We start from the raw sequence: 26,402 nt of genomic DNA, 5'->3' as shown, positions 1-26,402 counted from the left end.
ATTTTTTGCTTCCTCACTCTGAGCAACTACTTACCTTCTTCCAATCACAAGTCCTAGTGTTCTGACACATTTCTTCCACACATGCTCATTTCTCCTCTTCTGAACTCTCCCATTCCCTATTGCTTGGGAGTACAGAAGTGCCAGCTCCTTTCTTCTGGCAGCATGGAGAAATTGGCCAGCAACAAGTGTGCTGACAGGGAATTCTCCTACACCTGAGGAGGTAAACAGCATTCACTCCTGGACAAGAAATTGCTCTCTTTTGGAAGCCACTGTTTACTCAATAAGACCATATACACTTCCTACAGGGGAACAGCATGAAATCATCTAAAATTTTGATGCAAGTCTTTTTATCCTAACATTCCTTAAACTTTACAGAATTGCAGACATCTTCCTGCTAATACATTTTTGTGCAACTCTTCAACTTGGCAGAAGCACAGAGGAGTGACAGTCAGCTGGATTTCCTGGCTGCAGGTACAAACATTGACTCCCCTCCCCTGTAGGGATAAACTGCTGCCAGCAACCGGAGAAAATTCACAGTTCTCTAGTGAATGGAAAACACTGCCAACAGTTATTTCTTTCTCCCCACCCTGGAGGAACTGAGCTGCTGCCAATTAACAAAGCATTTTCCTACACTTTGCAATCCCTTTGAACTTTTTCAGGACTTTAGAGAAAACGGTTTTGTCTCTATGTAAATCTATTCAATGCAAATCCTAGTCACAAAAAAGGACTGATAACTGTAGCAGAAAACCCTAGACAAGGGAATCTTGTTAATTCGCGTCCATTACTTGAAAAAATGTAGTATTTTTCACAGATTTTTCCAAAACCGAGAAGAATCTAGGTGGAATGGAAAAGAAATAACAGAGACTAAGAAAAGAAATGCATAGGAGATAAATCATATTCAAAAATTCCATGGATTGGAGATTACACTGCTTTTCATGTTACTGCCCACATTGCAACAAGCTGAATTAAACAAATTGTTATTTACCATGAAGAGTATACTTATGTTACATTTTTAGTATTAATTCTAACATTCTACCAATCTTTCCTTGAGAACTAAGGTTACCAGCTCTTATTCCAACAGCATAAACACTCCCAATGTTTAATGTCACAGAAACAAACCAGATCTGGGACAAAGGGGCAGAAGGCTACCGACTCAAGTTGAGAATGCTACAAAAATAAAAGCTTATCTTTCCCAGTTTTTATCTGACCACAAATACAGAAAAATACGTGCAGAACTTCTCTCTCACAGTAATCAAAAACACAGACTGAGTTGCCTGAATAACTGATTACGTTTAAAAAAAAATCTCATGGATGCCATCTTATTTTAACATGTGATATGTTAAAAACTCACGAAATCAGCTTCAAGTTTTCCCATTTCTTGTTTGTAGCTTCTCATTCGACTGCTGTACATTCCCCGACTTTGAGGTGGGATCTCTCGAACTTCAAGCTCCATCTGCTCAAGCTAGCAAGTAAAAATAAGGAAGAGACATGTAAATCAAAGGGATAATTAAAGCAAGGATAAATTTCTAGTGGGAGTTCCAATCCATGGCAGGCAGGTTGGAACCAGATGATCTTTAAGATCCCTTCCAACCCAAACCATTCTATGATTCTATGATTTACCTAAATATTCACAAATACAAAGAAATATTGTTTCTTTAACAAGAAATATAGTCTATCTTGCAATATAGAGACAAGTTATCAAAATCTTTGCACAGCCTTAAGTCAGCAAACAAATGAAAAAATTAATATTATTAATGCTTAGAAAAAAAATATTCTATTCAAACCTTTTTGGATTTCAGTGCCAAATGTGATGAATACTTTTACGAGCATTATTCAGAAGATAGCCTACCTACACATAGATGTGTGGTTTTGGAAACCTTTGGATGCAAAAGGTATTTTATTTATTTTTGGATAAACACAAACATATATATATATATATATAAAATATATGTGTCTGTATATATACACATATTTTGTAAATATATTACACATATATGTGTATATACATACACACACATATATATAACACATATATAAATGCTAAAATTTCATTTACCAATTGATTCTTTGTTTAATAAAATAATTCTTGTACTACTATGCTTAGCCAGCAGAATTAGTAAATAGCCTGAGCTTTCTCAACTGGCTGCTTAAATCTACATCCCAAATCTGCGTGCAGGTATATTATATAACTGAATTTTAGAATTATAATGAGAATATTGTTAAATACAGTTGAATGCATAAAATATTAGAGAATTTATTTTTCAAACACTTTTGCTATTCACTCTTTCCATGTAGAAGTTTAGGGGGCCTGAAATACAAGAATATGGCACGGAATTATAGAAAATCAGGAATTATAAACCAGCCTGCTAATTACCTGACTGCTGGGTCAAGGAACCTCCTTTACACTATGCTAGCTGTTCAGGAATTCTGTTCTGCACAGCTGAAGAATACCTTACTCACTTTTTAAAATATTTCTGACTTACTTTAAAAAGATAAAAGAATACCTCTCCTTGGTTGCTGTAGGTACCTGAAACAATATTTACTCACCTCCTACTGAGCTCAGCTGAGCAATACAGCACCAGAACAGAAATGCCTGTTAATTAGGATCCCAAGCTGCTGTTTAAGGGTCTTCACAAGGGACAGTTATAGTTTATTCCTATATAATCACTTGCTTATACTTTGAAATTTCATCTTCATATCATAAGAAAAGCATCTGAATGTAATCAATTGAATTACCAGATACTCAAAAGTCATTCAGCCTGATCTATTTTGATTATACAAAATGGTTTTTAATAATAAACTGTAAAGCAGACTTTAATGAAATAGTCAGTAATGAATTAAAATGTACAAAGCTATTTCTAGTTCTACCCAGTTCTTTCACTCAGGCATAACTTTCCAAAGGGGTACTATAAATTAAACTGATAGCTAGAGTTAATGGTTTATTTCTTATCATTTCACATCAGTATATTTGATCTCAAACGTTCCATAAGCATAGAAAACATTCCTCTTTCATCTATACAGTTAAGTGTGCAAGATCAGGATATTTCAATGAAGTCTTAATTCTTATATATTAAATAAAAATGAAACAATTTGCTATATGAATAAAGAATTTGCAGCAAGGATCAGACCATAGTCCATAAAATCCCAAATCTTAATTCTAAAGAGTCAGTATCAGAGAGTGTAAGGTCCTAGGAGCATACCCATTATATTCCTGGAAATGTTACAGGTAATGATGAATTCACATTTGAACTGACTGAAGTTTCACACCTGCTGTTTTGTTTGTTTTCTTTGTGTGTCATCATGAGTTTAAGCAGGTACATTTTGTACCTGGGATGATAAATTTGCATGCCATCTCATGCAGAAGATGGTGATCGAAGCAGGTGTCAACCTAAATGCAGCCTCATTTCATGCATCTTCACTTTCACTTTATTTGTCAAAATAATATGTTTCATCCATAAGCAAAAACAGGACTAGACCTACAAAAAAAAAAAAAAAAAAAACACAACTAAAAATAACCTGGCACTTGAATCTGAAAACATCTGTAGATGTTTCCTTCAGAAAACCTGATAACCCAAACTTCTGTTACTGCTCATGTTCAAATATGCCAACACTACGGTGAGGGAAGCTGAGCATTTTGGCACCTGACTCCTGCACAAATTGATTAACCAGGCCCCATCCCTAAGTCTCCTCAGGGGTTCAAACTAGTGGGTTTCCTTCTCACAACACCCAGTATGCTGTCAGCACTGAGTACAGCATAAAGCAGAGCAGACACTGGTATTTCCACTCCAAACCCCAATGGGATAAGATATGATGCTGCTGCTCTGTATTGAGACTCCAGAATAAATCTCCCCCTCCCACAGGGACTTCCAGAGGCTATCCCACATGGAAATTGCTTTGGACAGTTGTTAGCATTTTATGTTAGCATTTCATGTTAGCATGAAACATGGGGATGATTCACTATTTTATTCTAATTCTGAAGTCCTTGAGCTAAAATAGAGATTTGCATAAAAAAAAATAAATAACACAAGTGTCTAAGTAAGAATAACCTACCATTTGCAACACTAAACTTAAAATAGCTGCAATGGATTTGTGACGTGCACATCACCATAATGCATAAAGACAGATAACACATGGCCAAACTTTATTTGGCCATGCTGTTAATTCCAGCTCTTCTAGCACACGACAGATACTCATAAAACCTATCTAAGTTTATCACTCACCTTTCTTAAAACCCAGTGAACATAACGGCCACATGCACTGGTGTGGCCTCACTTCAAGCACTGTGTGCAGGTTTGGGCACCACGCTATAAGAAGGGCATAAAACTATCAGAAAGTGCCCAAAGGCACTGCATCTGCTACGAAGATGGTGAAGGAAGGACAAGAGGACAAGAGATATGAGGAGTGGCTGAGATCCCTTGGTTTGCTCAGCCCCGAGCAGAGCAGGCTGAGGGGAGGCCTCATGGCGGCCTGCAGCTCCCTCACAGGGAGCAGAGGGGCAGGCGCTGAGCTCTGCTCTCTGGGGACAGCGACAGGACCCGAGGGAACAGCATGGAGCTGGGACAGGGGAGGGTCAGGCTGGGGGTTAGGGACAGGTTCTGCACCCAGAGGTGGTCGGGCACTGGGACAGGCTCCCCAGGGCAGTGGGCACAGCACTGAGACTGACGGAGGTCAAGAAGCGTTTTGGACAATGCTCTCAGACGTAGGGTCTGATTTTTGGGTGGTCCTGTGTGGAGCCATAAGTTGGACTTGGTGATCCTCATGGACCCCTTCCAACTCAGGATCACAGAATCGTAAAATAACCTGAGTTGGAAGAGACATTCTATGACTCTATCACACTCTGCATGGAGTGTGATATTTCTCTCCAGAAATCTCTTACTCAGCAGCTACAGTTTTAAAAGGCAGCCTGGTAGTCTGCAAAGTCTTGGTGTCAGTTCTGCATATAGCTCAAGTCGGTTACACCAGTGACTTTACCCAAACAAAGCAGACAGTGTTTTGAAACAATCAGTGATTAGTCAATGTAAATTAAATGTCTTTACAATGATATTCATAACACGTGAGAGTTATTTTCTAACCAATTAGGAAATAAATTCTGCTAAACAAATCTTTTATCAGACAAGACAAAGAAGCAAACTGATGTACAAAAACTATCAGTGGCAAGAAATTAGGTTTATTTTGGTTTTCTACTGTAGCCTTTAGTTTAAAAGGGGATCTTTTTAATCAGTTCTGCTATTAGCAGGTTTGTTCAAATTGATTTTAAAACCCAAGCCTCGACATTAATCACAAACATGTAAGGTAATTGCTTAAAGCCAGTAATTGAATTAAGCACCTGTCTAGCAGCATTAGCAACAAGATCTAAAACAAAAGCGTGAAAGAAGTCAGTACACGAAATCAAGATCGTCATTAGGATGAAAATGCAGCTACAAGAATTCAATTTTTACTCTCACAATAAATATAAATTCAGATGATCTCTTTTCTGACATAAGAAGAAAAGCAATGAACCATTAACTCAATTTCTGCTCCTTCCAATCTTACTTTGTATAGAGAACCAAATTTGAATGATTTTTCAGCAGAACACCCAGGCTGCAATTTCCCTGTACTGCAAGATGCTCTGTTTACAAGACTAATTCAATCCTTAGACTAAAAGCACAAGGTATGTCAACAAACACACAGCCACCCTTTTTCTTTCTATGCCACAATCTTAAAAAAGTGAGTTTCAATATTACCATTTGGTTAATAAACAAATCATTGATTTGAGTTGCTCAATTTGAACAGCTTTTAGTCTAGCAGAACTAATTTAATTTTCCTATCCCAGGAATCAGATTACATTTCTGACACTAGATAGACCAAACTCATTTGAAAGCAATAAACAAAAGCTGCTTCAGGGTAAGATCTATTGGCTACGTGGAAAAAAGTCAATCTCAATTGTCACCTACACCTTTGCTCACTTAGTCCACATCTACAAAGCTTTATTTTTATACTCCTTCCAGATGGAGTACATGACAGATTGCTGGAAACAAAAATATAAAAAGTCATAGATGCTTTATCTGTACTGCTTTCTTCTGTTAGTGCGGACCACTAACTAATGCTCAGTTAACATATATGGTCTTCCCAGACGAAGAACTCATACTCCTATTACCTCCTTGACCTCAGACAGATAAATATTTTTTCCTTCACTTGCTGAAAGAGAAAACAAGACCTATTACCCTACAAGACAACCAGACAGATTAAATCAAGTAGATGAATGGATCCTAGAAGAAAAAAAATATTCCAAGTGTACAAGTATTTAATTCAATTCTTAAAGTAAAAAACCTAACCCATAAATCAAAGCCTGTAGCAACCTGTAATAGCTTGCAGTAGTAATACAAACCTTAAATCACTTAACACAAGATTAAAATGTCTGATACACTTCTCTTGGGTATTTCATATTCTCATATATTAAGTATCTCAAAAATGCTATGTAATATTCTAATATATTAAATACTTCTAGGACATCACATGTTAAGCGTCACACGTTAAGACTCTAATAATACCATTTTTTTCTCCAGCAGTTTGTGGTTAGGCTATGAAAAGTCACAACGTACCAGTTCCCTTGCTTCTTCAAGCTGTTTCTCAACATTTGCAACCATCTGCTTCTTCTCATCTGAAAAAGAATGGTGAAGATACCAATATGATTGTGATCTTGCCATGAATGCTTAACTACTGTAGGCTGTTATGCTGCCATTTGTACTGCCTTGTGCCCCTTGCACGGCCACATCTTCCATCCTCCTGACTGTAAATCCACCCCATTGCTTTGACAAATTTAACAATAAAACTCTGAAGATGCCACTTTTTATACCAATGTTTGCTTGAAACTAATAGCATCATCTGTGCTGGTGGTTTGCCTGATGAAGCAGATAAAGTGCACACGCTACAGTATCACAAGCCACTGCTCCCCAGTGCTGTAGGCAAGTGGATGCCAAGATAGAAACCAAAACCAGAAGTCCTGCCACATAAAGCAAAATGTGCCCTTGAACCAACCTTCCTTAAAAACAACAGAATGACTCCTGCAAGGACTAAATTGTTAGAGATTTTGGTGAAGCATCCCCAGTATAAGCAGGTTGAGTTTCAGCTGAGACCTCCTGTTGGTGTTAGTGTCCTGCATTACATTTGCATGGGCCTATGCATCTATCTTCAGCTTCACCAGAACTAGTCTCTACAATCTTCTCTACTTCTCCCATTTACATAATATACATTTTGCTCATTGAGGGACATGCTAACATCACGGTCAGCCCTTCATCAGTTACGTACATTGGAGCTCTGCCTGCAGGGACGATCAGGTTCAGGATCATCTTTCTGCCTTGAATATAATGCAGAGATTTTGCAAATAGATAAGAATTAGAAAATCTGTCTTCTGAAGATATATTATCCTGCACATGGCAGATTCTCAAGAACAAAGCATATGGCCTGAGTTATCACCTAAGAAGCTGTTATAGTATTGTGAACTAAGTGGGCAACTCAGCTCCAATCCCAAAATGAGACTATTATCTGCGGTAAAACTAAGGCAAAGATACTCTTGCAGAAGCCCAACTTCTGATGAAAGTGTTACAGCCAACTGGAGAGTCAGTAAAGACTACTTCTGAGATTGGACTGCATAAGCAAGTGGTCCTGTGCCAATGAGGCTCATCCGGGGGCTAAGAGAATCAGTTTGGACTCCACCACATCCTATACAAGCAAATCAAGGTGTCTCTGGGTGGCAGCAGTAAGAACAGCATGTCTTGAACAAAATATTGTCAAACACTGATGCAGAGTAATGGGAACTCTGTCAGTGATGCAAGTGAGAAAGAAGCAGATGAATCCTCTCACAAATAAAAAGTTACAGCTCACCTTTAAATCCCTCACAAGTAGACCTGCTCTTCTTACGCTTGAAAGAGGCCCAGGATTTCATAAAGCAATCCTCTTTACAAAGCTGAAGCCATGGAAAAAGCCTTTCTTGTAAATCTTGAACTTGCACTGCCATGTCTGGTTGATGTTACTACAGCAGAAGATGTATGCTAACAATGGCTCTCTGGAATTTCCCACCAGGTTCTCATGACAGCACCCAAGCCAGAAAATGTCATGGTTAGTGATTTATCTTCTGAACATAATTTACCCTCCTCCCCCACCCCAAGAGAATCTGCCCCTTCTTCATTTCAGTTCCCCTACCCAGCATCCCAAAACACCTGTGCTCCTCCCTCCACTTGGAAGCAAGATGACAATGGACCAAAGGAAAAACAACATGAGAGATAAAATATACAATATTGTTTTATTGAAGCTGAAATAAGATTAAAAATATAGCAGCAGAAAATAAATGGACTACAGCAATGTCAACATTTCCCTGAGTTTTACTGTATTACAAATTTAATACACATTAAAATAAATAACCTGAAATCTAGGGATAAAGTGTTGTTGTTGTTTATTTTTTGAAGATATTTCATGCTGTTCAAATCTGGGTGTATTTGCTGAATACACCCTAGAGCTGAACCCAATAAAGCCCAATGCAGTCATTTACATTGCTCATCCAGATGATTTCTGTCAAGCAAAAATACAAATGCCTGTCCCAACTCAACTGCTATTGTTGCAATTCCAGCAGTAAGTTTCTGATTCTCCCTGCTACTTGGACAATGACCATGTTTTTCTTTGCTGGTACACGAATGTTGCAAGGAACCTATAACAATGTTGACCAGACCTTGAACTCCAGATCTGTAACATCCCCTGTTCTTTTTCCAGTACTCCAAACGCATAATCCAGTTACCTGCATCTCCTCTGTGGATATTCAAGGAACTCATCTGTCCAGCAGCTACATTTGCCAGTAAATTATTCTGCTGAGAACTTGCCAAAAATTATTCTGGGAAACTGAGGTTTAGCAGTTGCACTCAAACTGTTGTGTACGGTGATTTTGAGAGATATCCCATTCCCTACATGAAACAGGCTACGCATTTAAAGACCTTGTCACACTGAGTCTTCCTCTACTATCATACAGTGCAGGTACAAACCAGCTGTGATAACCAGTAAGATCTTACTTACCCCCAGAGATACTAACCTACAGACCATGATAGGGAAAACTCCCCAGTATACTAGGTTGTCCAGCTACAACTGATTGTATAAATTTGAGGAGGTATTCAAATGATCTTCAATAGCTTAGCTAATACTAAAATTTAACCCAACTCTAGAGCAGGATGTTAAGATCCTCTCATTTATGTATACATAATCATCCAGCTGGTGACCAAAACAACTGCAGGGAGGGAGGCCTACCCATAACAGGGTAGTGTGTCCTTTCAACACAAGTGTGTGAGCAGGTATGGCAGCTTTGGAGCAGTACCTCCATAGATTTCCAGCAAAGCAGATGATGTTTTGCAGCTGCTGATCCCCCTAGGGCACACAGTACCATATGCTCCCCTGAGCAAGAAGGGGTGGCAGGGTCCCAAAAGGGCACTTCGGTGAGGAAAAAGTCAACTTAACCAACTATCATTAAAAGTACCCACTTGTTTCCATTTGCCTCCTTCCTCTAGTAGGATCCACATAAATAAATCCAGGTGCCAGGGTGCTGTCTGGAGCCACTTGCCTGCAGGAATGGGGATACATCTAGACCTGTTGCTGATACCAGCAACAGAAGCAATGAAATGCTACAAAAGTATCAGAAAGCACTTGCTGGAATGGTGTGCACACCCTTTGCTTTCAGTCTTAATGCCATGCCTAAACTAAGGAAGCAAAGACTTCTTTCGCAGTCAGAATGCCGGTAGAAAGAAGGACACAACATCCACAGGATGAGTTGCTCAGAGACTGCAGATGAGCTCTGAGTAAGCAAAGCTTGCCACTAATCTAGTAGATCAGGACAAACAAGTTGGGATCCAATTAAAGATTCTCATATTAATAGTGTTTTACTCCACTTAGTCACGTCTTAGTTTTTAAATCTGCCCACTTAGCGATTTCTTTAAGTACATTTTCATCATATAAAATACTGGCAAGTGGTTTTTTTATTTTTTTCTTAATTCAGAACAGGCGATACCCTTTATAATAAAAAAATAAAAAGCAATGTTCCCTCAAACATATCTAAATTTAGAATGTAATTTGTGTTTCCACACTGCCAGACAGAATGTCCTAAAGAAAAGGCAGCACTTAGCTTGCATAACTGAACTGGTCAAATTGGCAAAGTATGGATACGCATAAAGACTGGAAAGAAAAGTAAGGAATCTGAGTAAGGACTGCAGTGAAATCAATTCTGTGTCTGTACACAAGGTTTTATCACTTTCTTAAATGAAATAAACTTTACTACATTTTCCTCTGTTCTTTCAGCTTTTTTTGCCCTTGTATTAGTCCCCCAATGTCGAGCAGTTACAGAAAGGCAGATGGCTGCCTACAAGTATAGAAAGGTAACACAGCACTGGCTTGAGCTCACAACCATGGAAGACATAAAAAATCTAGACCAAGACTATTAAGTCTCATTACTTGTGGAGTTGCTTCTTTTTATTAGTACACACTGAGGAAGAGACTGAGTGACAAAGAACTTTAGTTTGTAGACCACTTGTAGATTTCACTACACTGGCTGAGGTGTTTTACATGTTCACCTAACACCCCTTTGCCAGACAAACGGAACACCACATGCTTTTTTCTTTGTCTTATAAAACTGAGTTCCAGAGGCACATCATAATGAGCCAGCCCTGAAACGAAGACAGTAAACTCCATGACAGAGGTATGAAACAAAATTAAAGGTAGGACTTTCTTTAGTTAAATCTGTTGGAAACTGAAATACAGTGCTTTGATTGCCCAGTAGAAGATGCAGGTATCAAGTATGAGAAGAAAAAGAGCACTCCAGTTGAAAAAACATCACCACACAGAGGCTACCATGCTGGAAAAAGGCTAAATATCACAGTTTACTAACTGAGAACATTCTCTTTCAGATCAAGCAATCAAAATTTATATATGTATTTGGTCAAATAACAAGACAGATGTTTCTCTAAAACACCAAGGAATATCAATAAAACACATCAGTCAACGATCTTTGTTTTCCAAAGACCTGCAGCACCATCACAGAAAATCTACTTAAAAGACATTTCTGAATTTAGAACACTTTCTTTAATTCTCCAGATGACGTTTGCCTCAACAGAAGATATTTCTTCCCCAGACGTTCTATTGTCCCTGACGCTTATTGTTTCTGTAGTATCAGACTGTCTTTGTTACATTTCTTGCTGAACTATTTATGCCTTTGTGACAATAGGATTGTTTGTTGAGCCATCCTCCTCCTAGAACACAAGGCTGCATCAAATGCTGTCAAACTCTGAATGCAGGAACATTAGAAAAGCAATTAACCGTCATTTCTCCAATTCAACTGAACATGAAGCTTACAGCAGGTCCGTCTTGGGAAGCAGAAGGAAACAAACCAGTCACTAGACTTCAGTAGATCTCTCTGTATTATGCAGAAGTAGCTCAAGTCCTTACACTTTGCATCCTGCTTCTTCCAGCGTGGAGGAAGAAGGCCATCAGCAATCTCTCTCATATCACTGCTTCTGAAAAATGCCACCTCACGTGCATCTGTCCTCATGTCCCCCTCCCACCTTGAATCATAATCCTCTTTTTGAGGCTCTCCCAGCCATCTCCACAAGAACTAACTGGAACTTCTGGTGATGAAGAAGCAAAGATCTTGCAAATATTCCTAGTAAGAAACAAGGGAAAAATGTGTATTTAAAATATTCTGTTTAAAGTGTTCAGCATAGTCAGAGTTGTTTTCTTTTTTTTGCTTCCCCAGGTGGACAAGCACCTCTAAGCCAAATTGCAATCTTAGGTAATAAAGTTATATGTGAACTTTTTGCTGATGAAAGACAAGAGAAGTTCTGAAAACTGAAGCACTCCATTCAGAGCAAAAAGTAGCTATAAAGCAAGCCAGCTCAAACCATATAAGATCAGCCTCAAATCCTAACATGGAAAAGCCACTTCTAGGAAAAATAAATTAGTTGTTGTATTATCTTGAGGCCATTTAGCCCAATACCACACTATCAATCCCACAGGGAACATGCATTCTTTCTCCTGAGAGGACAGTAAGTTCTAACAAAAAAAAATAAAATCCTTTTAATGGCTACTTAAAAGAATGATGATTTCAAAGCCTGTTGCTCTCAAGCTATGTCACTGTTAAAGACAATACTCTTCATTCATTTCATGTTTAAGCTCCAAAGTCTCCCTAGAGTGAATAAGGGGGGCTGACTTGAAGGAGAGGATTATGGAAATCCACTACTGTGAAGCAGAATATTCTTCAGCCGCTAAACAGACTCCAGTGACTTCCATAATCCATGCAATTAAGAAATGAAGTCTCTACTCCTTTTCAATAAGCATGCTCACTTTGTAGCACTACCAAATTTCAGAATAGGAGACAGCTGTGTATTTATAATGTCTTCCCTTACTTGAAAGAACTCCTTGTATTTACTGCTATAAAAGTCAACAATTCTTTCTGAGGCAGTGGAAAAAGAAATACTGCCTCAATTAGGAACTGCAAAATAGTGAAGAATTTACTGTCGCTCCTCTGTAAATGGTTTCAGTAGCTATTTATAGGTTAAATATTGTTTCTGGGCAATCTAAATTATACCCATTCTAAATCTCAAATGCAAGAACGCTACCTTATAAGTACCTGCAGACTGTGATTGAATTAACGCCAAATGCCTTTTATTATTACGCCCAACAGCAAAACAGCTTTGTTAAGCCAATGAGAAGACAGATTCCTGTCTTTCAGTTATTCCTGTGGTTGATCTCTGATCCTCAATTTATTAGAAGACTTTCTAACTTCCTAACATTAGAATTAGACATAACCTCTCAAAATCAGACTTTTACTGAAAATCCCCATTGATTCATTTCAGGTGTACTTTGGACCTCTGACTTAACAATGCACTGGGATTATATGTTTTAGTTAACCACCTACCTCAAGTCCTCTTTAGTCACTACTTCATCACTTCATGATGCACTTCTCACCCTAAAAGTAAGAAGTTATCCTTTGGTCCTGGATATATGATTTTTTTTTCCCTTTGATCATACAGATGTAACATCAGTGTGTGCCTTTTGATTGCCTGTGTTTAAGATAACCACTTCCACTGGTTAAGCATCGCAAAGCTTTGCAAAATGTGCATGGGAAAAGGAGGCAGAAGTCCTTAGCAGCCTGGACACAGAAGAATAAGGTGAGTTGCATGAGACACCCAATTTCAGCTTTCCTCTGCCTCGTTCTGGGAGCACCCCATCAGCGCACTGATTGCATCTGTTAGAAGATGCAGCTGCCTGGTTCCAGAGATTATCATTTTCAGCCTTCTGCCCTGACACCCGTGGACTTTACCGTCTGTACCACGGGGATACGTCACGCACCAGCCCGTGAACGCTGCAGGCTGGTGACCAACACGTTAAACACACGGACACTGATCTCCTTCAATCTCCTGCTCCACGTGAGTCACCACAGCCAATTACCCAGCTCCGGCATTGCCTACACCACACGAAAAAAAAAGCTCGGTTTTCGTTATTCACCGTGTGGCAGGACCCCAACAGCGAGCCTTCAGCACCAGGCAGGTGCAGCAGCAGCAGCACCCCCACAGCCCTCCTCCTCCATCCCCAGCCAGAAGCACAGGGACCCGCAGCCAGCTTCGTGAGGCAGCCGGCGGGAGGCTGCCCCTACCCTGCCCTGCCCTGCCCTGCCAGCCGGGCTCCTTGCCGAGCCCCCTCTCCCCGCCGGGCTCACCTCCGAGCAGCTTGGGCACCTTGCCGATGCGGCCCGTGATGTCGGCCGTCAGCACGGCGAAGTCCTGCTCGTAGCTCTCGAAGTCGGAGGACATGGCGATGGCGACGGCGTCGGCGGCAGGGGGGGCGCCGCTCCTCGCAGAGCCGCTTCCGTGTTCTGCTCGCTGCTAAAACGCCTCCCCGCCGCCCGCACGGCGCTTGGCACAGGGTTCCGCCGCACTTCTCCTCCTCTTCTCCTCCTCTTCTGGGGGATGGCTGCGGTGTCACCCACCCAGCCCCTCGCAGTGAGCCCTGACGCTCAGGAGGTGGTGGTCGGCCCGTCCGCTGCAACCCCACTTGTTGAAAACAACCCCATGGAGCGCTGTGGGCTTGGGGCAGAATCACAGAATTATCTAGGTTGGAAGAGACCTCAAGATCATCGAGTCCAACCTCTGACCTAACATTAACAAGTCCTTCACTAAACCATATCGCTAAGTTCAACATCTAAATGTCTTTTAAAGACCTCCAGGGATGGTGACTCCACCACTTCATTGGGCAACCCATTCCAATGCCTCACAACCCTCTCAATAAAGAAGTTCTTCCTAATACCCAACCTAAAACACCCCTGGTGCAACTTTAGCCCATTCCCCCTCGTCCTGTCACCAGGCACGTGGGAGAATAGACCAACCCTCACCTCTCTACAGCCTCCTTTAATGTACTCATAGAGAGTAATAAGGTTGCCCCTGAGCATCCTGTTCTCCAGGCTGAAAAAGCTGAGTGGCTGGAAAGCTGCACAGAGAAAGACCTGGGGGTGTTGGTTGATGCTCGCCTGAACATGAGCCACCAGTGTGCCCATGGTGGCCAAGAAGGCCAACAGCATCTTGGCTTGTATCAGGAGTAGTGTGGCCAGCAGCACCAGGGAGGTGATCATCCCTCCTGTATTTGAGTACTGCGTTCAGTTTTGGGCCACTCGGTACAAGAAGGGCATCGAGGCCCTGGAGCGTGTCCAGAGAAGGGCTACAAAGCTGTTGAGGGGTCTGGAGCATAAGTCTTGTGAGGAGCGGATGAGGGCATTGGGGGTGTTTGGTGTGGGGCAGAGGAGGCTCAGGGCAGAGCTCATTGCTCTCTAAAACTGTCTGAAAGGTGTGGGGAGCTGGGGTCGGCCTCTTCTGACGCATAACTGGTGATAGGACCAGAGGGAATGGCCTCAAGGTGCGCCAGCAGAGGCTCAGGTTGGGAATGAGGAGACATTTCTGCCTAGATAGAGCGGTCAGGTATGGGGATGGATTGCCCAGGGAGGTGGTGGCATCACCATCCCTGGGGGTGTTCAAGGAGAGGTTGGAGGTGGTGCTTAGGGACAGGATTTAGTGTGTGACAGTGGTGGTGTAGGGAGGGCTGGACACGATGAAGGTCTCGAAGCTCTCTTCCAACCCTAACGCTTCCATGCCTGACCCCAGCCCACCCCTCCACACGGGCCGGGACTCCGTTTCCCAGAGGTCCCCGATAGCCGCGCACTGCCAGGCTCCTGAGGCCGTGCGGGGCGGGGCTGAAGCCCGGCGCTTCCCTTTCCCTTCCCTCCCCTTCATCTCCCTCAGCGGCCGCCGGGGCCATGGGCGGCGGGGTGGAGGCGGCGGCGGCGGCGGCGGTGGCAGCGGCAGCGGCAGCGGGCGGGCGGCGGTAGCGGCCATGGGCGGCCCGGGGGGGCTGCGCCAGGCGCGGCGGCTGTGCCACTGGGGGCCGCTGGTGGCCCTGGCCGTGGTGGCCGTCTGCTCCGCCACCGCCATGGCGGACGCCGCGCTGTGGTACTGGCCCCTGGACACCGCCGGGGGAAGCGTCAACTTCGTGGTGCTCCTCAACTGGACCGTCATGATCCTCTACAACTACTTCAGCGCCATGTTCGTCGGCCCCGGGTACGTCCCGCTGGGGTGGACGCCGGTAAGAGCTGCCTCGCTGCGGGGATGGGGATGGGGAGGGGAAGGGCAGGGAGGGGAAGGGAAAGGGGTGGAGGGGGAGGGCTGTGGAAGCCCCATGTCGCGCCTTTGTCGCAGGAACTGGAGCTTCGGGGTTCCCTGCACGCTCATGCAGGTGCTGGGGTGGTGCAGGCTTCGCCACCAGTGGTACGGACTTCATTCAGTAAATTGAACGTGAGGCAGCACATTACGTGCTAGGCTAGGGTTCAGCACGGCGTTGTGGGCACAGAGTGGCCTGGGTTGGAAGGGAGCGCACAGGGCACCCAGTTCCAGCCCCACCACAGCAGGTTGCCCAGAGCCCCATCCAGCCTGGCCTTGAGCACCTCCAGGGATGGGGCAGCCCGTGCCAGTGCTGTACCACCCTATTTGCAAGTCAAGGTAGAAATCCTCGCTTCCTTCCCTTCAGTAACCTCAGAATAGCAGCAGTCAAGGACCAGCATGATGCAGGCTTGGTGTCTCGAGACAGCTGGCCAAAGCTTGTGTTTCAGGAACACCAACACTAGGAATAATCGCACTTCGATTCATGAACTAGTTCTTAAGACTAAGTGTAGGGAGAAGAATATCCAAAGGTAGTCCCAACGGGATTACTGTCTACTCCACTTTGTGCAGCATTAATACATGCTCTCTACAAGTTTCTCTGTCTCTGTAGCTATCATACACAAGTGTTTCTGTAAGACAGGGAGACAAGAGCATGATGAGAGCCAGCTCAACATTAACGCTCAGTAGTACCATTTCTAGTAGCTTGCCTAGACTGGCTCGTAGGTTAAAACAAAAGACAAGGCATACAATTATTATTATTTTTTTTAATGATATAGACCCCATGCTCTTTTAGACTCTTAGTTCGCTATCAAACCCCGTTTGCACAATTCCTAATCCTGATTGAAAAATTGTTTGTTTATTTTAGCTAGGAGCAGTCTCAACAGTGAGAGATGGCTGTGTTGATAGCAGAGAGATTTTTTTTCTTCTTTTTTTCCCCCCTCCCACCACCTACCATTAAATAGGGTTGGGTTGTGGAACACACCCTGTCAGAAGAAAGCAAGGATGCATTAGGCTGTGCAAGTGCCAAGATGTGTGTTGCCAGTCAAATTATGTATTCTATCTAATATGCCCATTCTTCTGTTTAAAGGAAAATTCTCAGGATTGCATGTATCTCCAATACTGTAAAGTATGTCAGTCTTACAAGGCACCACGTTCACACCACTGTCGAAAATGTAACAGGTATTGTCTCTTTAAAATTGCTTTGTTTGTACTGAAAGCAACTACTGTGCTAATGATGAACTATTAATATTATTCATTCTTTCAAGTCTTGTACATTTTTAAAAGGTTTCCCAATGGACACTGTACCTGTTTCAGATATTTCCAGTTGTATGACTTCTGTCTGTTCCTACAGCATTATAGTGAAGAAAGATAAATAAGTTTATCTGCCTTTAACATTTTCTTCTTAGTTGAAAATCAGTTTCTCGTAAGAACTTGACAGTATTAACAGAATATTTCAGTACTGTTTCAGGGAGGTGAGCCTGTGTAAATACCTAAAAATCTTTCAGTCCTTTCTAAGTTCTGAGCCCAAGTTTTGTCCTGTTCAGGCAGTACAAAAGCCTGTTCTGTTATCTTACCAGTTAAAACGTTGATTTGAGTGGGAATTTTGGACTGCTCTTTACCATTTGCTGAAGGGTTTTTTTTTTTTTTTTTCAGAGGGAGTTTCCTTGTTAAGTCAAGTCATAAGCCTTTGTGGTTAACTTAAAATATTTGTGCCTTTTTTATGTGTTAATCTTCCAACAGGTCTGTTTAGAGCTAATGTTTATATGTTTTTATTATAAACAGCTGCACTGAAATTTAGTGCAGCTTGAAAAAAAATAAAAAAAAAAAAAAAGCAAGACACTTGCACTGTTTGGAGTCCACACTGTAGATGCCTTTAACCATTTACTGTGCAGGTCCTCCTCTGAAGGACTAACTAGAGATCATGGTAAAAGGGTATTGTAACATGCACATTCATTTGTTATTTCTATAAATACAAGTTACCCAATCACTGTGCTTTCAGGAAGCAGAGCCTGAAACCACAGACCAGGGCTGTCATTTAGCTGCATCATCCCAAGTTTTAAAATTAGTCTTTCTCTGAGCGACAGTCCGTATGCTGAGGAGTTATTTAGAAATGGCAGCAGATTCTGATGATTGTCTCTGCAAAAGCAAGTTATTTTAATAATTTATTGTTAGTGAAATAAACCAGAAGAAACTGAAGCACGTATTGGCAAAATAATCTAAAAAAATAGACTATTTAAAGAAGTTCCTGCCCCCTCAGCTCTGGCCAAAATAACTCACTCTGCATGTATTTCTAGACTGTTGCAGTGCGATGAGGTATTTAACATAAATCACCACAAAGTCTTTTATGCTCTGTCAAGTTTGAATGGATACAATTCCTGTGGCCCTCATGAATGGAGTGAGATTTCTAGCCAAGACCCAGGAACTACTTCAGAAACACTTGTGCTGCTAATTTTTACTACATATTCAAAAACTTGTACAGCAAGAGCTGAGCATACGCTAACAAAGTGTTAATTTTTTTTCAAAGGGAGGGACTGAACTCCCTGTTGGGAGTGAACTATCTTAAAAGATAAACGACACTGGTAGTTCCAAAACAATTAACTTTTGATTTCAGAGGAACTGGATATTTTTGCAATCCAACCCTTTGTTTATCACTTACCTTTGGTCTGCAGTTGTAATTAAAAATTGCAATTAGTGAGTTTTACACCTGCTCAGTTAATTCTAGGCAATTTGGTATGTGGACAAATCTTTTATCATTTCTTTTTTTTTTTTTTTTTTCACCTGTAAGCCGAAGCAAAATAACTGGCTTAATATTGGATACAAGGGTGTCTCTAGGGTGTTTACACTAATAAACAGATTTAGGAAAGGACTTAGAGTGGTGTGAGGTCAATATGTAGCAATTAATGAAGATTTCAGAGGATCTTCTACCAAAACCAGGAGAGTTTAATGAGAAATCCCGCTTCTTTAAGCAAGAAGTACACATGGGATTCGACATTTCTTTTGTTTTCGTGTGTGCTTATTTAGAAAAAAATGGCAATAACATTAGTGATTAATTATGATGTTCATAATTGGTTCTTAAAATTCCCTTGCCTGTTGATTCTGAATTCTGGTGTTTATTAACACCTAGAAAATTTGAGTAAGGTGGAGGGCAGATGATCAGGAAGAGTAGGACCTGCAAGTACTTGTTTTGTTTTCTTTCATTCTACAACATGAAATATTATTTTGAATAACAACAACAAAGGACACTGCTGTGTTGATTTGTCAGAAATGGATGGGTTTAAATTAACGAATGAAGGTTGTAGAAAGCTAGCTGTCCTTTTCTTTAAAAAAAACAAACAAAAAGAAAAACCACAAAACTCATTTGTCTTCTATATTAATCAGAATTTATTATTCACAGATGTGTCATGAAGATGGATCACCATTGTCCTTGGATCAACAACTGTTGTGGATACCAGAATCATGCATCTTTTACTCTGTTTCTCTTCTTAGCACCGTTGGGATGCATTCACGCTTCTTTCATATTCATAATGACTATGTACACTCAGCTTTACAACAGAGTAAGAAAATATAGTTAAGTGCTGAAAATGTTATTTAAGCTGGATGGATAATTTGTTCCTGGGAGTATGGGACAGTTTGGTTTCCTGAAAAGATGTATGTGGAATTCCTTGCTGTCGTTTCATCATGTACTTACTTCTCAAACTGCAGAGAGCACCACAATGTTCATTAGTTGGTGAAGGAATCAGAAAAATACTTGTTTTTTCCTTTTTTTTTTTTTTTTTTTTTTTTTTTTCCAGTTGTTTGTCATAATCACAGGGAGTTTCCTAGAGCTTTGCATTCACTGGAAACTGATACTGAGTAGCACTCTTTATATACGTACAAGATGTGTTTTGGCTGGCACAGAAAGTATCTGCTGCTCATTTCCAATACACAAGTTAGATGCTATTTATTTTCTTGTTGCCTGTTACTTTTTTTTAGAACTGTATCACTTTCTTCAAGGAAAAGCTAACCTACTTTGTTTTTGGAACTGCAAGCAAATTATGCTGAATTTATTCTAAAATGAGAAAAGCAAAGCCACAATGAACAAAGCTTGTTCTGGAATACATTCCTCATTCCAGATCCGTGGTTAAGATTCTGAGCTTTGATTTCAGCTTTTGCAATTGCAATGAAAAGCTCAAAAGCATCAGTGGAGTGTAACAGGTGAAGGCTGTATGCTGTGGTTGCAGGACAGTGACGTTGAGAACTAGTGCTTGCAAAAGCTTTCAGAGGAAACCTGTAGCGTTTCCATTCAAAATGGGTACTGTGCTATGCACACGTTTTCTGTCCAAAACTGTTCAGAATCTAGATTTTGCTGCACGTTTTAGGCTGTGCTTCTGAAGCTTGACAGACAGTGATTTTGATTCAGCTTTATATTTAACAAAGGCCTACATGTTGCAGAGAATATATATATATGATGAGGAAAAATTGGAAGAGGAAAAATACTTTGAACGTGTAATATAAAATAAAATATATAATATATATATATACATATAATTATATATGGATAGTTTTTATTTTGTAACTACTCTGCTTGCATTATAAACCTGTCAGAAGTTGGGCGTGTTTCTTACAGGTAGCCAGCTTTGTTTCAGCAGTTGGTATGTTCTAGAACTGACCGATGCTGTTTTCCTTTCGCAGATATCTTTTGGGTGGAGTTCTGTAAAGATTGACATGAGTGCAGCCAAAAGAGATCCTCGAACCATTATTCCCTTTGGACTGTCTGCATTTGCTGCATCTTTATTTGCCTTAGGACTGGCATTAGGAACAACTATTGCCGTTGGTATGCTGTTTATTATCCAGGTAAGCTTATGGGGTCTGTTACATGGAAGTTAAATGCTGCGAGATTTTCCTGGCTTGTTGCTGATGTCAGTTGCAGGGCAGAAATAGAATTGACTTGAGATAGGAGCACTTGTTTAGAGCTAATGCAGCTGCATGACTTCTCAAGGTTTTTAGGTTGCTTTCTCCTCCCACTTCCTCTGTTGTTACCACAATTTTTTAATTTTCTTTTTTTCTTTCTTTTCTCTTATCCACTGCATGGGAGAACTTATAATGGGGAAAAAAAAAAGAAAAAGTGCTTTAAATTCCGTTCTGGAAAAAGCAAAATACTGGTATCTCTAGATACCAGTTATGTCCCTATCCATGAAATAACCATGCCTGATACATTATTACAAATGTTTCGGATTTTTGGAAGGGAAGAAAAATATGCATAAATGGAAATATGGTATCCTTCCAAGTGTATAATTCTAGAGGATAGCACTAACATGCATCTATGCTGACTCTTACATTTGAATATTTTACATGTTTCAGTTGAGCATATAAGAGTTGTTTTGTTTCAAGTAAATTTAATTAGTTAAATGAAGTTTTCTTTGCCTAGCTGAGGTATCTCTGCAGAAATCAGTGCTATTTTCATCTAATGCTTTTATCTATTTTAGATGAAAGTCATTCTGACAAATAAAACTTCAATCGAGTCCTGGATTGAAGAAAAGGTAAGCTGTTATTACAGTATTCTCGTTCTGTATTGCTACAAAATTTACTTTCTGTATCTACTAATTTCTTGTTTCACCTGTCTGGATTTAAACGAATGGTGTCACTTCAATTCAGCACTCAGTTAACACCTACAATCAGCTTTTCCCTTGTTGTCTCTGAAATTCACCGAAGTAAAGGAGAAATCCTTTAACTGCATAGGTTTTTTTGTTTTGTTTTGTTTTGTTTTTCATGAGAAATCCAGAGTGGCCCTATTAACTACTTGCAGGAGTCTTTGCATATCTATTCAGAATATAAGCACACCTCATCTGAAACTTAAGTTGTCTTAGCTTCTAGTTATGCCTGTCTGTCTTTAACTGTCTGATTTCCGTACCTATTCTAGATAGTCTGTTTTCCATTGGGATGTTCCTCACTTACTACTTCTCCAATTAATCTTGGGAGTTTTTTCCTTCATTTTGAAAAAATCCTAGAAAACATCAAGATACCTACTCCCATCTCTTTAAATTTCTTGTCAATTTCTGTATCTTCAGAGGTTTTCCAAAGGCTTTTCAAAAGTAACAGAAGCTAAGTATAGTGGAAGCAAAAGCTGACTTAATGTTTAGAAAATAGTTCAGTGCCACCAGTATATTTTGTATAAAATCACAAACATTTCATTATTATCTTTTTGTCTTTCTCTTGTTCAGCGTTAAATTTAGCAGGAAGATCTTGGGCCCATATGAGTACCTAGATATTGTAATGCCTTCTCTTTGCACTGAATCTAGCTTAACTGGATCATAGTCCTGTTAGACATTTGAGTATTAGCACAACTATTACAACTACCTAATTAAATGCAGAATAACCTATTGTAACTTTTATTGTCAAATGTAGATATGTCCCTTTGAAGAACACAGACTGTAGTATGTGTTTAATAAACGTTGCTGCAACAGAGAACGAATTCTTCTTTGACTGTTCCACTAGATGTCAGTGTTACTGAAAGAATGAAATGGTCACAAAGGCAGGAAGTGGGCATGTCTGTATATGCATTTCTTTCAGGTGGAATAAACACTAACAGTATTGAATTACGTTTGTGATCGTTAAACAAAGAATCCTGAGTTGTGGAAGTCTTTGTAAGAAAAAGCAACTGAGAAATATTGAAGAATGAATCTTTTTTTAAAAAAGGCATAAAGTAAAATTAAGGCATGGGGTGGATTAATCAGTGTTATAGCCAGCTGACTTTGTTTTTGAAGAGTAAATGGGGAAAACAAACAAAATCAGATAAACTTCTAAATGCCATGATAGTTGCATTTAATGACAAGTAGTTTAAAAGGCCTGGGTTAGTATGGCAGGAGTTTATTGCTCTTTCCCTCAACTTGTAGGGTTCATGGACCCATACAGTGCGTATGGCCTGGCCTTCCTAATATTTGCTGCTCAGCTGTAGTTTGTAGGGTATTTTTTATGTACTGTATTTCTTTATTATTTCCAGGCCAAAGACAGAATCCAGTACTACCAAACGGGTGAGACCTTTATTTTTCCTTATGACACGGGAAGTAAATGGAAGAACTTCAAGCAAGTGTTTACATGGTCTGGGATTCCTGAGGGAGATGGCCTGGACTGGCCTGTAAGAGACGGCTGTCATCAGTACAGTTTGACGGTAACTGATCTTCAGTGTTCTCTCAAGTTAATCCTCCCTACTATCCAGTTGTCTGCTTTCCTCTGCAGTAATATACCAGATTTTTAAATAACTGAAATAGACTAAGAAATGGGAATTCTGTCAAGTTTTCTGCTATTTTTGATAGACTAAGAAGTTAGGCTTTTGTGAGTGCTTTTGAATGCTAAATATACTTTCCTTACTTTAATGGTTTCAATACCTAACTTTATTGTGTTGAATGCACAAGTTGTCTTAAACTAAACGCTGCCTAAATTTCTATTTGTAATTTATAGATAGAGCAACTGAAACAGAAAGCAGACAAGCGAGTAAGAAGTGTAAGTATCTGGGATGTTTGTGATCTGGATCTGAAATGTCACTTTGAAATTTCCATATTAAATAAATGTAACTAATTACTGATGCTGTTTCTTTTTGTGATTTTTATACCTGGCAATTAAATACAGACTTGGTGTTTCCACATAAACTGTGCTGCAACCTCTGCTTAATTAAATTTAGAATTTAGCTTTCTTTGCATTTTCTCCCTAGTTTCCAGATAAGAAATGTGATAATAAAGATGACTCTGTGCTTCATTGTTAAGCAGCTAATTTAGAATTTAGAGTCTCTCTGACAACCAGTTGTCATTATGCTTTGATTTTTGGTATGAGACTGTCAGTAGGGCCATAACTCCTTGCAATAATACATTGCCATGTTTTGTTCAAATTTGTAGGTGCGGTATCGAGCAATAGAAGACTACAGTGGTGTCTGCTGCCCTGTGACTAAAGGTGTTAAAACATTCTTCACGACACCATGTACTGAAGAACCTAGAATTGCACTGAGTAAAGGGGATCTGATTTTAGCCACAAGAGGCTTAAAGTTAGTGGCTCCACAACTTTGTTTGGTTAAAAGAAATATTGAGATGAGTTCTGGCATCTAATTACCTGTTACACTTTCTTCCCCAGACACTGGATGTATGGTGAGAAGATTCTTGACTCGGCTGCTGATGGTATGAAACAGTTATTTTCACTTCTGTTGTTTAAAAGTTGCAAATCAGTTGTGTAGCTGTCTAACTGCTGTTAGAAATGTGGATGTCATTACGCGTTCAGTTCTTAAGGTGTAGAATGACTTACTTTACTGATGTTAGTTTCTCTACTCTTTAAAATCACATCCTCAGGTTTTACTATTTATATCTGGTAGGTCTGTCAGTTTTGATAAATATTAAGTGAATTTGTCAGACTGAAATAACATTCATGTAGTGGTTTATTGAAGGTTGAGTAGCAAAGGGAATATGTCTTCATATTCAGAGAACTACAGATATTTGAGTATTGGTTATTCTTAAACACGTTCAGATTTCCTACCTCAATACCCCATGTGAGTATAAAGGTTAGGCTTACTCTTTGTCTTAAAAATGAGATGTTAGATTTAGGATCAATTCTAGGGACTACAACATGTATTACATAACTAGCAAACACAGTTATCAAAGACAGTTAAAAACTCCTGATAGTCTATAGAGAGACAGTATCGTAGCCACCTGCACTTAAATTGTCACATTTCTCCTGCTGAAGTCTAAGCAAAAACATTACCTGACAGATTTTCTGTTGAGGGTGCATTGGATTTTGTTGTCTCTTAGAAAAAATTGTGAATTCATTGCATGAACATTTATTGTTGACAAAAGAGAGGCAGCCAATGGTGATTACTTTGAAAGCATCCTTGCTTTTCATGGGAAGCTGGAGACCTCAATGAGCTAGACATGCTTTCAAACACCAAACCTAAACAAGTCAATGAAATGGGTACGGTAATGGCTTGTATTGTGGTGTTCATTTTGAAGATTAGGAGGAGATGATGTCTGTGCTAAATAGAATATCATGTTTTTTTCAATTTCTCATTCAAAGTGAGGTCTGACTGAGGACTAACACTGACATTTTGGAGAACTGGACGCCAAAATAGGATGAAATTTGTTAGGAATGTATAGCAAAATTCTATAAATGAAAATACCTAGCTGTACTAAAACAAGATAGGAAAAAAAAATGATTAAGTAGCAGTTCTTCTGATGGGGAAAAAAGTAGGCAATCATAATCTTACGATGAGTCAACATTTGCAAAAAAGAAAGCATCTAGTTTCACAAATGTATGAAGTAATCCTTCCATCCCACTCAATATTGTCAGAGACTTGTCTGAAATACTGACACAAGTGAAAGTGTGTACTGTATCTTCAGAAAGAGTAAGATCAGCTGTGGAGGGTTGAGAGGAACACAATGAGAATAATCGCAGTACTGAAAATAGACCTAAATGGAAAAGCTGAAAGAATTCTCAGCTGGAGAAGAAAAGTAGATAGTAAAAAGCTAAGGAATGTGCAAATAGCCATTGCTGTAGAGAAGGTTATTAGTGACCTCCTGTGTTTCTGGTGCTTAGAAGAGAGTTGTGAACATGAATTGCAGAGAGATTCAAATTAGATATTAGGAAAAACTTTCTAATAGTAAGGAAAGTTGAGCACTGGGAAATATTGGAGATCTCTGAAAACAGGTTAGGCAGTGGGAGAGAATCCAATCATCCCCAGGCAAATAGATTAACAATGACTCAGTTGTGATGCCTTGGAGAAGAAAACATATTAGGTAACCTCTTGATGTCTCTTCCAGTCCTGTGTTTTTCCTAAACAGTGGGTCACATTCTGTTCCAAGTTAATGTAACTTTTCATATCTTAAGGTGGAATAAGAGAACGAGGCTGGTTCCCTAGGAAATGTGTGGAAAAATGCCAATATGACTCTGAAACGGATCAACCAGTGGATGGAGAGAAGAAAAACAGATAGCCTTCTCATTTTTTTTAATAAGAAATGGAATTTTTACTTCAGACCACAATCCTTTACTTGAATTTTTCTGTATATTACTTATGCAATGAATATGTTAGGACAAGATTTTCTCTTCTTCACGGCTGAAAGCGTTGGATATGCCTGTGCCATGTTTTGCATTCTTTTAAAATGCTAAATGAAGAAGCCATTCAGTGGATTGCCTTCAAGATGCATCTCTTTTCATCCCAAGTCAGGTTTCTTTTCTTTTTGCCATTTGAATTGCATTCTGAGGAATCATCTTTTATTTTTTTTCCACAAGTGCATCTGTTGTGATACGTGATGCATATCTCTTGTATTTTACTTTCTTTGAAACTGCCCCTGAAAAGTACAAAAATAAACCTCTAATTCAAATTCAAGATAAGATTTGTTACCTGTGACTTTTGATGATGTGAATTATCCACCTGAAATAAATAATACATTCTTATTCAATTGTGGATTTAATTGTTCTTAGAGCTACAGGGACTTACTTATAGGCACGGAAATGTAAACTGATTGGGAAGTACAGATTTCACCTGCTGTTTTTCAAGGTTAGAAAGACTTCAGCTCTTACTATGTAAATATTTTGTCTTTCTAATGGCAAAACATTATAGCCAGTTAATCTCTTACCCTTCTAATATATGCGCATTTCTCCAAGGGACCAGAATTGTTGATCCGTCTTAGACTGAAAAGAAGCACTAGTTTCTAGAGTGAAAACTTTTGTAAGTGCAGT

At 39.9% G+C, this 26,402-nt stretch overlaps 2 protein-coding genes across 8 annotated transcripts in view; one reads left to right on the top strand and one right to left on the bottom strand.

Moving 5' to 3' along the window:
* The window catches only part of VTI1A (vesicle transport through interaction with t-SNAREs 1A), a 270,364-nt gene extending 255,028 nt beyond the window's left edge, over positions 1 to 15,336 (bottom strand). The window contains exons 1-4 of one of the 6 annotated variants that reach the window (XM_068688567.1): positions 15,330 to 15,336; positions 13,724 to 13,822; positions 6,582 to 6,640; positions 1,352 to 1,462 (exon numbers count right to left, since the gene is read on the bottom strand). In XM_068688567.1, the coding sequence (XP_068544668.1) occupies positions 1,352 to 1,462; positions 6,582 to 6,640; positions 13,724 to 13,817 (264 nt within the window). In that variant the 5' untranslated portion in view covers positions 13,818 to 13,822; positions 15,330 to 15,336. Of the gene's footprint in view, positions 1 to 1,351; positions 1,463 to 6,581; positions 6,641 to 13,723; positions 13,959 to 15,329 lie in introns of those variants that run through there. The other 5 variants (XM_068688569.1, XM_068688570.1, XM_068688571.1 and 2 more) reach the window with 5 other exon arrangements.
* Positions 15,091 to 26,122, top strand: ZDHHC6 (zinc finger DHHC-type palmitoyltransferase 6). 2 transcript variants are annotated; one of them, XM_068688562.1, is made up of 10 exons: positions 15,091 to 15,611; positions 16,798 to 16,889; positions 19,197 to 19,264; positions 20,382 to 20,543; positions 21,176 to 21,229; positions 22,690 to 22,857; positions 23,148 to 23,189; positions 23,579 to 23,724; positions 23,811 to 23,854; positions 25,551 to 26,122. In XM_068688562.1, the coding sequence occupies exons 1-10, from the start codon at positions 15,106 to 15,108 to the stop codon at positions 25,652 to 25,654; spliced, it is 1,386 nt and encodes a 461-aa protein (XP_068544663.1). In that variant the 5' UTR covers positions 15,091 to 15,105; the 3' UTR covers positions 25,655 to 26,122. The 2 variants fall into 2 exon arrangements, with proteins under 2 accessions (XP_068544663.1, XP_068544662.1); XM_068688561.1 differs by having other exon boundaries at positions 15,091 to 15,636; positions 19,105 to 19,264.
* Positions 26,123 to 26,402: the final 280 nt, after the last annotated feature.

The sequence above is a fragment of the Anas acuta genome, chromosome 7 (genome assembly GCF_963932015.1).
Source record: "Anas acuta chromosome 7, bAnaAcu1.1, whole genome shotgun sequence".
Classification (NCBI taxonomy): Eukaryota; Metazoa; Chordata; class Aves; order Anseriformes; family Anatidae; genus Anas; species Anas acuta.
The sequence above is the reverse complement of the archived record's forward strand: the minus strand, read 5'-3'. Positions and strand labels throughout refer to the sequence as shown.